Source organism: Triplophysa dalaica, chromosome 14, assembly GCF_015846415.1.
Source record: "Triplophysa dalaica isolate WHDGS20190420 chromosome 14, ASM1584641v1, whole genome shotgun sequence".
NCBI lineage: Eukaryota > Metazoa > Chordata > Actinopteri > Cypriniformes > Nemacheilidae > Triplophysa > Triplophysa dalaica.
The window spans coordinates 5,971,036-5,987,747 of NC_079555.1; the positions used below are offsets into that span (position 1 = coordinate 5,971,036).

General features: G+C 38.7%; 2 protein-coding genes across 3 annotated transcripts; both read right to left on the reverse strand.

The window, feature by feature from the left end:
- Positions 1-380: 380 nt before the first annotated feature.
- On the reverse strand, positions 381-8,282 carry trabd (TraB domain containing). The gene is made up of 10 exons (XM_056766749.1): positions 7,890-8,282; positions 6,998-7,052; positions 5,534-5,591; positions 4,698-4,864; positions 4,440-4,580; positions 4,194-4,304; positions 3,838-3,977; positions 3,341-3,513; positions 3,087-3,183; positions 381-2,997 (listed from the first exon to the last, which is right to left on the reverse strand). Exons 2-10 carry the CDS (start codon positions 7,019-7,021, stop codon positions 2,826-2,828), a joined length of 1,083 nt encoding a protein of 360 aa, XP_056622727.1. The 5' UTR covers positions 7,022-7,052; positions 7,890-8,282; the 3' UTR covers positions 381-2,825.
- A 580-nt stretch (positions 8,283-8,862) lies between these two features.
- On the reverse strand, positions 8,863-16,573 carry panx2 (pannexin 2). Of its 2 annotated transcripts, XM_056765467.1 has the most exons (7): positions 16,265-16,573; positions 16,078-16,164; positions 14,249-14,791; positions 12,003-13,105; positions 11,727-11,865; positions 11,246-11,437; positions 8,863-11,151 (listed from the first exon to the last, which is right to left on the reverse strand). In XM_056765467.1, exons 3-7 carry the CDS (start codon positions 14,475-14,477, stop codon positions 10,865-10,867), a joined length of 1,950 nt encoding a protein of 649 aa, XP_056621445.1. In that variant the 5' UTR covers positions 14,478-14,791; positions 16,078-16,164; positions 16,265-16,573; the 3' UTR covers positions 8,863-10,864. The 2 variants fall into 2 exon arrangements, with proteins under 2 accessions (XP_056621445.1, XP_056621444.1); XM_056765466.1 differs by having other exon boundaries at positions 14,249-16,164.
- Between the last annotated feature and the right edge of the window lie 139 nt (positions 16,574-16,712).

The following is a 16,712-nucleotide window of genomic DNA, read 5'->3' on the forward strand; positions in this document are numbered from 1 at the left end:
TCACCCCTCGTTAACTAGTTGTTTACATTACTTTCTGCAAAATGTATATACTGTATATATATATATCCTCATTGGAGGAGCCCCCCTAATATTGAAAACCTAGAACCGACCCTGAATAACAAAAGTCAGAGCAGAAATCCTTCTCCCCTCCCCTATGTTGACTCTGTAAGGCCCGCCCATCTAGGCAGCTCGTGTATGAAAAGTATTTCTCATCTTCTTAGAGGGATTTAGAGGGATGTGCAATTTTTACCTCGTAAACTCATATTTCCAATAATTCCGAGAGCACCTGAAGGCAGCATAAATATCGCTTAAGATTGGTTGACTTAAAGCCTTTACATAATCATTCATACATTTTCTTGGTAAAAGAGGTCAGAACAAATAAACATGTTGTATATTTTATTTCAAATTTGATGAGATGAAAGTTCCAGTATATTATTCAGATGAATTTAAACATGACATGGCTTAATGACAGGAAAAACACGTGTTTGTAAAGAATATATTTTGCACAATGTTAAAAAGTGATTAGGGAAAAAAGGAAAATGTAAAAGGAAAGTTTAAGGAAATGTACACATTAGCCTATGCATTTTGTAACATTGCCTTGTTTCACTCCACAGCTGCATTGGATCTGTTTGATTGAAAACATCAGTAGCCTGCTTACAGGAAGACAGTTTAAGACACATTGCAGCGTTTTAGTTTACAGGAAGACAGTATCATTTCTGACCTTGAAACTAGAGCATGGGATCAATTATATGAAAAAAAAAAATCAACCTTAATATTTTAATCATCATTTTGTCTTTACCGCTCTACAAACGGCAGTAGACTGAAAACGGCAGTACATCAATGAAGCTGCTGAATACCTTTTTAACACTTTTGTATTCTCAACACCATATTCTAAGAAATCTGCATGTGAAATGTTTGTTCCTAGCACAAACAAACTTGAAACATGCAAAGTATCACTCAAGTCTTAATCAGATATCCTCTATGGCTCAGAGCTCTATGGCCAAGGACACACAAAGGAATATCTCCCCAAAGTTTACAATTCACACTGCCCCAAGAACACAACCACCATTTCAAACATTCCAACTGTTGGGAGATAAACTCATGTTACACTGAACAAACAGGGTTAACACTGACCCAACAAAACCTTTAAAATGTTGTGTATGTTGGGGCACTGTACAGTAGCCTTTAAGCAATGATATTACGCTTAGAAAGATTCTTGTGTCCTGGGGTCTCATGTACGAAGACTAACGTTGAATTCATACTAAAACATTGCGTACGGACAAGCTGTAAATGCACATTCTCACGTTAATTTCACTGTTAGTACATCCGACAGTGAGCGCGAAAGCTGCCGTACGCAACGTAAATCTGATTTTAGTCAGCCTAGACACCATTGGAAAAACTACATGAAAAACAAAACCAAGTTGTGATTTACAGGTAAAGGTAGTAGGAACAGCAATGAAAGGCTTTAAACAAACACATCAGAAATACACCCCATTTTCCACCCACCTACTGTATATACAACATAATTCCTGAATTGTGCCCATATGGACCTTGCTAGTGATGGCTGGCTAGCTAAATAAACGGTTCTCTCTTTTCAAAGATGCAAAGTTTCAAGTCATCTTGAATCTTTATTGAGATTAATTTATGGTTTGAGAGGGATTCATGTTCAATTAAAATGTTCTTCAATGGATGACTTAAATAATATTAAGCATTACAAAACTTTAAGCAATGAGCTTTAACTTTTTGGGTCACTGTTCCGGGTACGGTAGTTCTGAGTGAATCATGCACTTTATAATAATGCATCCACACAAAACTTAAAAACAAATGTCTAAATATGTGCATATTTCACCGGTTATGTAAAATTAAAAGCATGCTATTAGCAAGTATGTTTTTTCCACCAACTGAACAACGAGGTTGTGTGTATGAAAGAGAGGACTCCAGATTTAATAGTACCCATTTATTATGACCATATCGAGACAGATCAAATTAGTTTGACCAGTCTCTACTTTTAGCCCTTTTCAGGTCATTTGTTAGGAGGCACTTGATAGGTTATATGGGGAAGTGTTCTATTGGGCTTATCAGGAAACTACAAAACACCACAGATACAAAGAGTGAAAGTTACAGGTTGTGACTTCAAGCTCTGAAACACTGTTTGTGGTTATTACGATTTCAATCAAAGCCGTTTTCTGCAAACCATAAAAAACTTTGGTGATAATAATTTTGCAATGTCGATTACAAGTATTAATCCAGACACAACTTGATTCATACCATTCTTCATAAATGGTTCTGGCACTTCCAGCACAGTGCAGGTTTTTACAAACCAGTTCTAACTGGGATGCTGTTTATTTAAGACAATTGAATGAATGGCTTTTCCAATTATAAAAAAAAACTACAGTTTGTGGCCACAGAATATCATATTTAGATGTGCACTGAGAGGGAAAAGTAATACTGGTCTGCTAATATGCATCTGTTCAAGGAGTCAACCAACAGAGCAACCACAGGACAAGAAATCTTCATTCAAGTCAGGTGATTATATATATATTGAGAGGGAAGCTAATGCAGCCTCAGCTAATGTCCTAGTGAATTATACTTTAAGACTAAGAAAAAGTGGTCTGATTTCTTTGGCAGTACAACTCTGCATCCACAGGTCCATAGAGCATCTGGGAAGAGGGCTGACAGATAGCTAGTCAAAGGCTTCCACACATATGGGGTGGAAACCATCTCTGCCCCAATCTTCCCCTCTCCATCCTGTAGTTAAGGCTATTGGTGTCCAGTGTGACGTCTTGATCTCACTGTTCAAATGTCTTTGGCGATTAAAATAATGGTCAAACGGCAGGCGTTCGTGTATTTTCAAGCAATGATTGAACTGCAGGTAAAGCGAGTAATGCCCTGCCCATGCCCTTGCCGGCACGGAAGCATGCATAACCCAAAAGGCCCCACATGGCTCCTTTGAACACGTTGCGTAACACCCAGCCAAAACGTGAGGGTGGCGCCACGCTACAAGAAGAGAGAAACGATGATATTTATCATGACAAATTTTGTACAATAGCACTACAGTACATACAGACGAGACTGCAAATACAAACCTCATGATTTCATGAATATTGAGTTCTTTGTCCCAGTTCCTTTCAATGCCTGGAACATGACCCATCCCAACCACTCCAACCACTACAGCAGGCACTTCTGAGAAAAAAAGCAAACAATGAACAACAGGTATCATGTCACAACAACAAAGAACATGATTCATTACTTCCATGGAGAAGCCCAAATATGTCTTAATTCAGGATGTTTTCATCTGAGCTGTGCAAAGGACGTTATTAAATGTTCCTGTATTACTCACTCTCAGCATTAGGAGGTGCCTCCACGCAATTTGCAGCATGTCTAAGTGTGTGTGTGAGGTAGATGTCTCGCTCTGCAACAATAGTTTGGTGGAGGGCTGGAAACTCGCCGATCATCTCAGACATGGTCTGCTCAAGAAGATCCTTCTGTTTGCACTTTTCAACATCCTCCTTACTAAGAACAAAAATACACAAAAAGATTCACTTTACAGAAGAGTCACACAAAAGAGCACAAAAGCTGTCAAAACATCTGGGTTATATTTTAGCCACAACGACAAGTAAAAAGTTAAATCAAGGCTATTTTTACTGTTTAATCATTATGATATAATAACAGTTATGGAAGGCATGATCAATTATAATGAAGGAACTTTTTTTTTCATGGAAAATATATTTTTTTCTTTCACTTTTAAAACGTGAACAAATCATGTTAGGTGCCAATAGTACTGAAAACACAATGCAAACACTGTGCATAGGTGTCTGGATGATACTGGGCTGATACCTGATGGGGTCAGAGAGGAAGCACAGACCCCAAGCCAGACGAGCCTTCTGCCATAGACTCAGAGCAGCAATTGCACGTTTAAATGTAACCGGAATGGGCCGATCCCCGAGGTGAAACTTACAGAAGGGCACTTTTCCAGCCTGAAATGGGTTAAAAAAGAGGGCAAGCCATGTTAACTCTGTGTAAAGCACCTCTGGCTGAGACACGTATTGCAGTGTTCACAAGTTTCAGGTTTCGTGAGTGTGTGTATTCGTTGCGCCAAGATAATTGGTGACATCTGTGCGTCAGTTACAGTACATATCAGGAGCAAATGGACAAGAAATGCTTGTGTGGGTGAGGGAGAGAATGTTGCTGACCTCTTTAAAGGCTTCTCTAAACTCTCCTCCAGGGGCCATACCAAGCTGCTCTGTAATGTGAGCAGAGACTTTGAGCAGCAGTATCTGCATGAGGCCAGACATCATTCCGTTCTGACAGAAGGAAACAGAAAAGGTAAGAATTAAGTTACAATGGTGATCTGCCTAAACATAAATACAAAGAAGATTATGAAAAATGTGCTTGACAGTAATAACCATATCTACACAGTCTTCGGTTTTATGGCTGACCTGTTTAATGGCCTGCTGGACCTTTTCCAGGTTAATGTCTTTAGCCTCCTTTAGCAGCGTTTTCTCATCCATCTTTAGCATGGACACTCTGTATTGACACAGCTCTACCACCACCACATCAGGCTGGACAGCTCGGATCGTCTGAGGCACGTTGCATTAAATTAAAACAGTAAACATCTAATTGAGCAATTAATACATTGTTAGATAGGAATTATGTAATGTGTTTGACACAAATATGTAGACAAAGACAGGTCTTACAGTGGCAACATCCTTCTTGCTGCTGTCACTAAAGTGAGCTGTGCCAACCAGGTAGACAATACTGCCCTCAGGTGTAGTAAGACGTGTAACTGTGTCTGGTAGATCAGGCTCTGCCTGTCGACGTTGAGCACGAACTTGCCACAACACTTCTACTGCCTCAGAGTCCGCTAAAAAAAAAAAGTATTATTGCTAATATTTAGTATTTAGACTTAAAATAAGATGAGAATGAGAATTTTGCTTGTGTTACATTGCTTTATAGCCAAGACAGATAAGTAGCTAATGCATTTCGTGAATTTATTTCATCACTGCATAATAGAAACGGAAAATCACCAGTAAACAAAACTATGTAAATAGCCTTCTCTACATTTGAGCTGATAATCAATTGCCCAAAAATATGTCACGTGACCTTTCAAGCAGAGGAAAGAAGCTTCATAAAACTCCAGAACTTCTATGGCGATGTACCATCATAGAAGGATGCTTAGTTAGTCTAGTCTTTTTTTTAACAATTAAGTCTTCTCGCTCAATTACACTAAGGTGGTTAGCCAACTCGTGGACTAGGACTGTGACAGGACAATATTGGGATTACGCATTGAAGTGTAATGCTGTGCTATCATTCCATAAGGGCAGACTTGAACATCCCTTCCAATCAGACGGTCAAAGCTTCTTTAAACTTTTTAAAACGTATAATTTGAAATCAGTGTTTTTGTAAAGCATTATCCTTGTCAGTGATTCTATTACCAGGTAACACGCAGAAAATGTACAGCTTGAAAGCACTGTAGGTTGTTTAAGATAAAAGCGTCTGCCAAATGCATGAATGTATTTTAAAGATTACTCACAGAGTCCAAGAGGAAATGCTGGTTGTGTGTCATCATCCGTTGGGCCAACCGAGTCCACCTACAAACAAAAACCTTTACATATACACACTGACAATGTTCACAAAAGCGTGAAAACAAGCTCAGCATTCATTTCTATGAAGAGAGGAATTCTGAATTTTCATCCATGATCATTTCTCGGATCATTAATTTTTGACGTTGTATGAATGATAACTTAAGCAGATGTTGAGCTTCACAAAAACAAATACCCTGCAAATGCTGTGAATATTTAATCACTGCGGGAAATGCCCACCTAAATAAACAAGACGTACATTGTCCCAGTAGCCACAAGAAATCGATAAAAAGGATAATAGTATTTGCAGCGGGAATGTAAATTACTGTGGGTCAAATTGCTGAATTACTGGAAAAAACAATACAACATCACATAGTTAAATAACTATGACACAGTGTCTACATCAGACGCAACAGGCACGACGCAACACGACAAAAGACATTAGAAACGCATTAGAACCCATTATAATTTGTTATTCTGTCCACACAAAAGCAGGTTGTCATGTCGTGACACGCCAGTCACGTCCGGTCCGGTGTAGGCATCGTGTAAGTATAGAACTGAAGCCTATTGCACAAAGCCGGTTTCGGTTTGACATACTCATACATCTTTTTGTAGGCTAACCCTATAGTAAGCACCGTGCTGGTTCCATCGACCGATGTTTAAACGACCAAGCTATTAACTTTTTAATTATGGAAGAAACGTTGTGCTTTGGTCATCTGAACCACTTATTTAGAGTTCTTTTATTGACTTATGGAATAGATTAGACATACATTTCAATAAAGCCTGTAATCAATTTATACATTCATTAACACGTTCGTTGACATAAAACATCTCTTTTTGGCTTTTTTTTTTAAAGCGCAGCGTTACCACTGAAAACTATTGAAAAAAAAACCCTTAGAGATCGCAAACCAAAGCTGGACCAATTATCTCGCTCCAAATAAAAAAAGTTTAAAGTGATAAGATGTAAGAGGAATTTTTCATCTTTTATTTTTAATAATTATTTACAATTCATATAACTCACATATTTATTACATGAGTTGAACAATATTTTCCATAGTAAATGATGCATTTAAATTAATATAACTATACTGTACATATAAATACAAGCTTCATATACCATTTATATATAGTATGCAAAGCTTTTTAAGTAATGAAGCATACTTGTTTTCATTTTACCTCTTTGTAAGCCTATATGAATATTTCAGTTGATTAATTTGCATTGAAATGGTCGGTAGTTGTCTTCTCAAACTTTCACTGATGTAGTGTTAAATCCTGCCTGGTAAATGCGTTTGAATTCATGAGATTTCTTTCATGATTTTTGCAATAGGCCCCTAGTCAAGCCTTCCACAAAATTCAAAGCAAAACAACTGCATCTCAAAGCCGATATCCTGGGTTTGCTTCTGTCCAAGTCTTACCTCAGAGTTGTTGTCTTGTTCCATTTTGTGCTGTTTCAGGAACTCAACTGTCTACCTAGAATGATCATACAAACCAGTAAATGTGTAAACAACCAACAAATGGCTATAATATTAACCAAACAAGGTAAGGCCTTACATAGAAAAAACCAACCCTCCCTCATTCTCTCAACAGGTATTGTTCTAGCCTTTGTGGAAACTAGTAACTTGGTATTAGAACCTATTGCAATATTGCTCCTGTATGACGTATCGTTGTATTGCTCCCTGAACTCTTTGTAAGTCGCTTTGGATAAATGACTAAATGTAAAATCCCCTTGAAAGATGTTTACACCCCTGTGTAACAACGTAGGTGTGCAGACACTTGCATTAAAGGATTAAAAAGTGTGTCTAACTTGTGCAGATAGGTATGGCTAAATAAAGTGAGTCATCATTAGAACAACATGCACTATTATGCGCCTGCCATCTTGACTCCAACTATACCACGTTTAGTTATTAGAACAACTACTGTTACTCCAGCACTTCAAGATAAATTTACATCAGGTTTAATGGGGGCTTGGACATTTGAAGTCCAACTAGAATGCATTTTTGTTGACAACTTAAGATCTAAAGCTACAAAAGTCAGACATTAAAGGTGGCAACCTGCTGTCATCAGACCACCTGGTTGGCACATCAAAGCCAATTCAAAGTTCAGCCTTTTCCTTTAAAACGTTTAAAAATATATATAAATAAAGCTGCTGTCCAGCTCTACCACGTAACATTAGTTCAATTTAAAACTGTAAATTACAGTCGTAGGTATATTCACTGACACGAGTCAAGATAGCAGACAAAACTAACACCGCAGTCTTGACAGATTAGCTTCAATCTCGGTAACCACAGGCAATATAAAACCACTTACATTTGATTTAGTATACGGCGTGCCAACTCTTTTCACCAGGACCGAACCGGACTGTCAGTTGCAAAGAGGGATGATCCTTGTTAGGACAGTTTGGCTACAAGCTAACGTTAACTGCGTAGCAGTGCGCACACTCAAACGCAGCTGTTAGCTGACGCTATGCTAGCATAAACCCCTTTAAAAACTTCACAAAACTGACCAAGTTAGTGTGGTTTGGTTCTTGGTTCTACTTGACACGAATACAAATTTGCATATTTGACACAAAGTATGATTTAAAAAAACACGAAACGAACCGGCGAGATTGCTAGCATCGGGAAAAAATGAACTGATTAAAGTTAGTGCTACAGTCAGCTTCTTACATGTAGTGAATCTGTAGTTCCGCCTGTAGACGCAATGCTATCTGGGTAATGTAGTATCCTGAAGCAGATATGTTTATCTCACGTTTTAAGAAGGCTACGTTTCTTAAATAAACAACATTATCAGATTTTATTTAAGTAAAATTTAAGTTTAATTAATAGGCATTTTGGCGATTTCTAAAAATGTTTATTACTCAATAAATACATTTCATTACTTTCCCAAACGTCATATGAACGAAGGTGTTGCAAGTTTCAACACACTTCACATGTTTGGCAAACGGCATCTTGAGTTAGACCACGCCTTCAATGACACGCCCTCTGTTAATAAATCCCGCCCACAAGAGATACTTCAGCAAAGTCAAATGTTTTGTTTTTGTCGTAAGGCTTAAGACGTATCTGTCAGCATTAGCCTATAGATCTTATGGGTGGTATTAAAATGCTTACAGTATGTTATAATGTTTAAACCATCTGGATCCACCAGAGACCCTCTAAACACATTTTGTATTATGTGCTTTTAAATCACATGCTATGCGAAATGTTGGTCAGACAGATCCAGGAATAAGAGCTGAACATAAATTGAACATGCAGTATGCAACCCATGTGATAGCACTAATCCTAAAAAATGTTCATGCATTGTAACTGATTTCTATAAGCAGAATACTTGAAATTCTGCTGGTCCAAATAGGCTATAGGTCTATATATAAATCACATGATTAAAATTTCAGTTGATGTGGCACAAATTAAACAACAACAAAAGCCTATAACATAGGCCTATGAATGTTTGGAAAGACACCTTTATCTTAACCTCACGTGGACATGCAATACAATTTCATAAGGCAGTTTTCTGATCTAAAATCCAAGCCTATAAAATCAATTAGCCGCCGTGAAATTTAATTATTATACATCTTTTAATGCCGTTATCATTTATGATATGTATTTATGATATAATACCTGCATCGTAAAACATTACAAATGGACCATAGAGAAAAACTACAGTTAACTAAAGCAGCTATCTGCTCAATATCAGTTGTTGCTTTGTGGTTACAGGTGCTCTTTGATTCTCTTATTTATTGTGCACTTTTTATTTTCACTCACAATAAGAGTGCTACAGTAGTGTGTTTTGGCAGGCAATATGTTGTACATCATCATAAGGTGTATCAGTGAATATCAAAGGTTTTAAGTTGCATTCAAAAAGGTTGGCTGACTGTTATACACACATTGCGGTTTAAGTGATGGAGAGCCAGGTAAACTCTGGTAGTTTGCCAGAGTCTTTGAAATCCTTCTGTCACAATTCTGTCTATTTTAAAACAGCTGGTATAAGAATCAATTTTTTCTTCTAAAGACCCAGTGTGACTTCCTTCTGACATTGCTGAATAAGTGCACCAAAGGTGTGGATAAGCAAGCTGTGGATTTTGTTAAATTAGTGACAATCTTTTTAATGTCTTAATTATTTCACATAAGAACTTTTAAGATGTAACTAGATAAGAACTATTATTCCTTCAATACAGCTTATGTACATATATGCCCATTATTGCACCAATACCAAAGTTGCATATATTAAGAACAAATAAATTGCTTTGAAACTATGAATCAATGAAAAAGAACATGAAACCATTGATAAAAATGAACAAACTGTGCTTTGTGACAATATTCGATATGCCTCCTTCAATTCATCTTTTGGAATGTCACAGGGGACTCATGAACCCATAGGGTGAGCATCAAGGTCTTGTGTGTTTTAACTTCCCTTGGAAGAACGTGTTCATACACATTTTTCATATTAAAAAGTTAAACAATAAGAAATACATGTTAATTTTAAAACTTTTCAAAAACTTTAAATCTACGTAAGTGGGACTCTCTATGAAAGCAAGGATATTAAGTAAGGGATAATGTACAGGCAGCTGGATGTTCACGATACCAGCTGGCTTCTTGTACAGTATCCCACTTATTACACGGCTACTTGCCACATGAGAAAAAAACTGGACATGAAATGCGAATTTAAAATATTTTATTAGCTAATTTTTACCGAATGCAGACGTTCCGCAAGGAAAAAATCTGTTTACTAAACAACGTTCAAATGTCACACCAGTCAAATTGGTTTAATCATTTGTAAATATAATGTCATGTATGTTATAAAAATACATATATTTAATCTGTCAAAAAAAACTGTCAAAATGAATTGCTGCATCCGGGTTACCGTGTGTTGTTAGTTTTGAGAGGTTGTTATCTGGGAATAACGAACCTGCAAATGTCGCTACTGGCCAATCAGAATCAAGCATTCCAATGAGCCGTGTAATAAGACTGTATAACCATCTGAATACTACTACATATGCTGTCTCTCAGTTAGCTTCCTGTTGCTGCTTTTGCTCGCTGAATAATGGAATGATTGCTGACTGCAAATAAGAAAACTAAAAAACTCTTGAATGATGCTGCATCCATGCTGACGTTTTTATGTTGCTGTAGTGCAATATTGTATAAATATTACTGAGTGAATGCTCGTGAGTGTCTTACTTATATATCTATGCGTGTCTTTAAGATAACTACTCTAAAGAAACAACATCACTTTGCGTGGAAATTCAAATACTAAGTGCTTTTGCATTTGTGCGTGTGTATTCGCATTTGCCTTCAGCACTCTCCAGCAGCAATCAGCTCGCCCAGGCTGGCTAGTCTGTCCCTTCTGCTTTGCTCCTCCTCCTCATACAAGTTGTGATGGATGTTCAGCAGTGAGTGTGAAGAGTTTCTGCTGAAAGCTACAGGCTGGCTCTCAGGATCGGTCCCATGATTGAGAGGATCATTGACCTTTGGGGAATCTGTAGGATGAACGCTGGTTGTGCTGCCATTCAGATAGGATGCAGGGGAGAGAGTATCGGAGAAGGCAGTGGTGGTGGACAGTGGAGGAGATCCTTTCTTCTCTGATGGGGGAAAATGATATACAAATAAATAATCAGCAATTTACTTAAATCCATTGGAACAAGAACAAAAATGTTTGGTGTCCCGGTGACATACTGGTAAGAGAGGCAGAAACGTGGACAACTGTATGTGGACCCTCTAAATACACATTGCTGAGAGAGTGTTCAACTGGGGGTGGCTCAGGATGGGTCATTTCTGCTTTTGCTTTCTGGATGGTTAGTATGTAAGGATGAACATCCAGCGAGAGATTTAGAGTTTGTTTCTTCTCCATATTATTAGTTTCAGCAGCTGAAAAATCAAATAAAAACAGGATCAGAAGATGTTTAAGATTTTGATACAATAAAATAACCTACGCTCAAAAAAAGCTCTGTTTTTCAGCCCTGTGTTGGGTCTAAAAGGACGAACCCAACAGTTGGGTTATTAATGAACCCATGATGGGTGGTTTCAAACCCAAATTCTGGGTTGTTTAAACCCGTTGTTGGGTAAAATACTATCCAATGGATAGGTTTGTCCCTTTTAGACTCAATGTTGGGTTGAAAATAATCAAGTTTTTTGTGTATGCTGACTCTGAGATTACCTTTAATACAAGGAGGGTGCTGTGTACTCTTAGTGTCAAGCAATGGAGCAATAATGCTATCTGGTATATTCTTCCTCCGCACAGGTTTAGGTTTGTCTGCTTTAATGCTATTCTCTAGCCTGGTTAGAGTCAGGGGTTCCTGTACAAACACAGACATTTTTAATAACTTTCCACAAATGAAAGGATCAAATAAGGCTGCTCACAAAAACTTGATTCTTTCTAATTCTACAGGAGTTTTGACCATTAAGCCGTAACCAAAATCTGATCAAATCTTACTTTAAAGGGCTTAGATGTAGGGGTCCACTTGATCTTCTTACGTGGTCTTTTGATAACCAATGGCTCTCCCCCTAGTTCTCCCACACCAAGCACCGAGGGGTCCATGCTGGGGTCAATCGTTTGCACTCCACATTCTCTTACTGTCGGAGTGGCGTCGTGGTTGGACTGAGCTAACGCTGCCAAGAGCTGCCGCACCACATTATCATACATGAGGTCACTCTCATTCGTGATAAAATCCAGTCTGTTGAGAGACTTAATATGATCTCTATTCTCATTACAGAACATGGCCAGAATATTGATGTCGCAAAACTGCGACTTCTGCCAGCGCCGCCGTGTTTTAATGCCCACTTTGTGTAGCTTGTCGAACACGAAGTTGGATTTACGCACCACGAACAAATGCAGCAGGTTGATGAGGATGATGAGGTTCATGGTGCAGAGCAATCCTATGTCTACCAGAGCCATAATGCGTTGGAGCTGCACGGCTGGCAGCTTGCAGTTAACGTTTTGCCGCAATTCTGGAATGCTGCTGGTGTCCGGCGGCTCGCCCAACGCACAGGTGAACTCGTTCTGCCTCTGGCGGGCGTAGTACGTGCTCAGGTAAGTTATTGGGATCGAGCTGAGGCAGATGATGGCTAAATGTCGCCCCAGGTAGAGCTTAGCTAGAAAGTTACTCTGCCCTCTGCGTTCTAGATACTTTTCGAAAAGGTTCTGCTCGGGGCTCTTTTCCTTCTCAGCATTCTCGATAATCTCGCGTCTCTCGCGTTCTGTGATGCCCGGACCCTTGGACTGAATCTGCTTTTCGATTTTGGGTGCACGGCCCTCGGCTGCTCTATGGTAGCAATTGTCTATCTCCTGAAGGAGAAAGTTGAGCTCGGAGGTGAGGCGAGTGGAAGCCATGAACTCCCATCCCAGGGCAGGTATGTACATTATACCCGCGAAGGCCATCAGAGCATAGGGCAGGAATTTGTGTTCAAAAAGGGATAGCCGAAGTTCAGGGTCAACGCTGGACACCGCATCCCGCAGCTCTGTCCAGCAGTAGCCTCTGGCATACAGGGCCTGATCTCGTGTGAAGTTGTGAGGTGTGTAGCAATATATAGATTCTTCTGAAATGAAGAAGGAAATCAAAATAATCAGGATTATAGTATGAATTAAGCAATCAGATCAGATCAGAGGGGACGATGATCTGTCGTCAATTTCTATTCAATTAAATGGGTCTGCTGTACAATATAAGGCTGCGCAGGCCAATCTAGTTATGAAACTGCGATACAACTAATGTAACATTTGACTTTGAAAACTGGACCGAGCTAGAAGTAATTCTTTCACAGCAGCTGTAGCTCTTACCGTGTCTTGTTTAATTATACTCCTACACAGAATCGATACAGTAAGTTAGAACAATTCGGTCATTGCAGAATCAATAATGTAATTTAAGCAGGATGATTTTGTCTACATACTTTAAAGTTTCCATGTACAGGCATCACCTTATACATACCGGCTCTTCTTTTTCCCAGTACTTGGGATACAAATTGGATTGGATTCAAATTATTGTCCCAGAATGTGATCAAATAAAAGATAAAAGGATGAAGAGGCTTTGACCTTCATTTGTCCTCGTTTCTGATCTACACATGGAATCTAACACGAGGAATTCCACATAATTTAAAAGAACATTCAAAATGTTCATGTCACATTACACAACAATAATAGAACATTCAACTAATAAGTTACAGCGACGACCTTCCTTAGAATGAATATTTATATACACTATTTTCCTAAAAGTTATGCATATCTAAACTTTGCTGCATGCCTCTCGTCAGCAGGGTTCTCGATGTTCAGCCGGTTAATGCTGCTATGCAGTAAAGACTGACTCAGCATTTAGAGTAAACCCCCCTTTAGCACAACCTCTCTATATCCTTATTTCAAACTCTCTCTCTTTCCTACTTAATCACCCTCAATCTCTCTCTACCAAAAGGCAACCAACCCTTCTTCAGCTGGACAGCGGTGAACAGCAGGTGTGGGGGTTGCTGTTAGTAAAGGGACAAACTGTGTGCTATCATGACTGTCAGCAATGGTAATTCTAGTTACAGTTAGTGTATAATGAAATATTACATAAAGCTGTATAAAGGTCATAAAAAACTGCATGTTTTGTTTACAAAGCAAGGACCAGACACTTCGCCCTGAAGCTTGAAAATAAAAAGTGCCTTGATATTATTTAAGGTATCAAATTAAACAATATTGCATAACACACTAACCTGCAAAGTTCCGTGTGAAAACTAATGTGACCAACAGTATAGGGATGATGACAGTTCCTATGGTGACGACCCGGTCAAAGGGCAACTCTAGTTTGAGCTGCACCATAAGACCGGCGAGTACCCCGCCTTTATCATCCTGTGTTGAACCTGGCAGGATCAATTCCTTCAGCTTCTCACCCGCGAGCAGAGCCGTGGCCATGTCCAAGTTCTGCTCAAGGATGTTCTGCATTCGGCACCAGCAGCCTGCTCACCACTAACCTCACAACACTCCTGATGGCTTCTCCTTCTACCCCGTCAGCCACTGGATTGGCTGAGGGCTGTTCCCTGCAACAATATAATGAGTTGTGTTATATCTAAGAGGTGCTGAAGGATAAAAGCGGATCTTCTTAGTCACAAAGAAAGCATTGTGTTGAGCCGAGCAGACGGGTCTGTTGATAGATTGTGTGGAGCTTGATCTTGTCTGAGGTAGATGAAGTTGATTTTTTGGCTTGTTTGTTTGGAGAGCTGAGATGAATCGGTCACCTATTCCACTTCTACAAAAATCTGTAAACGAACAGAAGAGTTTTTTCAGAGTTAACAGATACAAATATGAAGAACTTTTTTTCTAATAACCAACAAAAGTGGCTTGATACAATTCTGTTAGTTCATTAATTGAGAGTGCATGTTGCTTTAATTCATTGATCAATGGACTGTGCCCATCTGCAGAGTCCTTGGAAGTCAGACCAAGGACGAACTGACATTCTCAGGGCTAAATTAATAAAGTCATTTAAGGGGTTTATTGAATGTTTATTAGCTATAAATTGAAGTATGATACATACCGAAATATCCTGGTGCAGAACATAAAAAACACAGACAATGAAATAGCTGTTGTATATTATAAAATCATTACATCTTGCTTTGAGCTAAATAAAAACAAATACCAAAAAAAAACATAATAGACAGATCCCCCAGGACAAAGGAAGCTGTTTCGCAAATTCTGCTGACATAATCTGTGCATTTATTTTTCTACTGAAGTCCATTTCTTTTCAGTTTGTGAAAACATAAAATTATTTGTGAACCTAAAACCTGTCATATCACTATTTGTGTGAATATGTGTGATTTAAGTTGTAAGCAAATACTTAGATTCAAAGTGACAAGAATAAGGAAAGCAATAAAGCAAAAATAAAAAAACAATAAACGATTAATGAAGATAATAAATTATGCTTATTTGAAAATGCAATTTTCTTATGAATACATGTGTATTATTTCCTGAATAGCCTCCCATACTTTAAGGTTAGGTTTTAGTCTACTCAAGCAGATACCAAAACAAACCTGTTTGGGTGAAAACTGCAAGATTAAAACAAGGATTAACACAATTTTGAGTAAACATTTCTGTACATGATTGCTGCTTCTTTATTATTTTTTCTTTCATTCGTATTTAGTTGTTTGGGCATGTTATAGGCATGTAATGCTGACTACAGTGAAATAATAACAAAATAAATGCAAACAGTACGAAGGCTACTTTCATTCCTAATTTAAACTCCTTAACTTTACTTAATCTTGGCCTACTTGAGAAAATAAGACACATTTCACAAATCATGAACACCGAACCTTTATGTTTTTCATAACGGGAACTCTCAATCAAACAAGATAATATTCATGTTGAATCTGTCTAGCAAACTTGCAGCAACAGCCCAGTGCAGGATATAACCCAAAACGCTCAGCCTCTGATATAATCTATATTGTATTCTATCTTTATCGACAGCGGTGTAACGATACGGACCGACATATTGATATTATGACAGTTGATGATCATGGGCATTAAAGGTCATGTAGTGCACATCACTTACGCTCAAACGAGGAGCTGTCCATTCACCGGTGCTGAAGTCATGCTGTCATTCAGCATCATCATTACCGGTCCGAATCAATCAGAAGAGCTTATACAACAGATGATGATCAAAGACATTATCCTTAATAGTGTGAATGCAAGAGTGAAGACGGAGTTGCAAAGACTATCATCTTCATGATGTCACATACCTGTGCCGGTCCTCTCGAATATAAGCCGTAACAGCCTGAAGCTGACGCTCAAATCATCAATATCGAGAAATATCTACGCGCAACGACAGGTTCCTAAAAAACAAACGACGTTGCAGAGGCTTCTGTTCCCCAGTGTTGAGCATCTCTGGCGGCTCAAGAGTTAATCTGCAGTGCGGGCGAGCCGCTACCGCGTGTATCCGGGCACACACACCGGTTTGTTCCGCTTTTGCCATGTTTTCGCCCTCCCATGACAAACCTCTCCGACTTCTCCACGATGGTTTACAGACAGACCTTCAAAAAGACTCACTGTCAGCTACAGTATATGGCAGCTACATGGCAGTGGCAGGGAACGCGCGTATTAAAACCCCCAAGGAAAAATCGTCGACTTTGAGAATTAATAAGGGACACAGTGTTTCCAACCTTTTCTTGTATTCAATTTACTGCAACA

Coding starts and splice junctions, on each gene's coding strand:
- panx2 (XM_056765467.1), bottom strand. CDS start 14,477: ATGCAGAACATCCTTGAGCAGAACTTGGACATGGCCACGGCTCTGCTC. Junction 13,106..14,248: donor TTTCACACGGAACTTTGCAG/GTTAGTGTGTTA, acceptor TCTTCATTTCAG/AAGAATCTATATATTGCTAC. Junction 11,152..11,245: donor CGTTTCTGCCTCTCTTACCA/GTATGTCACCGG, acceptor TTCCCCCATCAG/AGAAGAAAGGATCTCCTCCA.
- trabd (XM_056766749.1), bottom strand. CDS start 7,021: ATGGAACAAGACAACAACTCTGAG. Junction 3,978..4,193: donor TTAGAGAAGCCTTTAAAGAG/GTCAGCAACATT, acceptor AACCCATTTCAG/GCTGGAAAAGTGCCCTTCTG. Junction 3,184..3,340: donor GGCACCTCCTAATGCTGAGA/GTGAGTAATACA, acceptor TTTTTTTCTCAG/AAGTGCCTGCTGTAGTGGTT.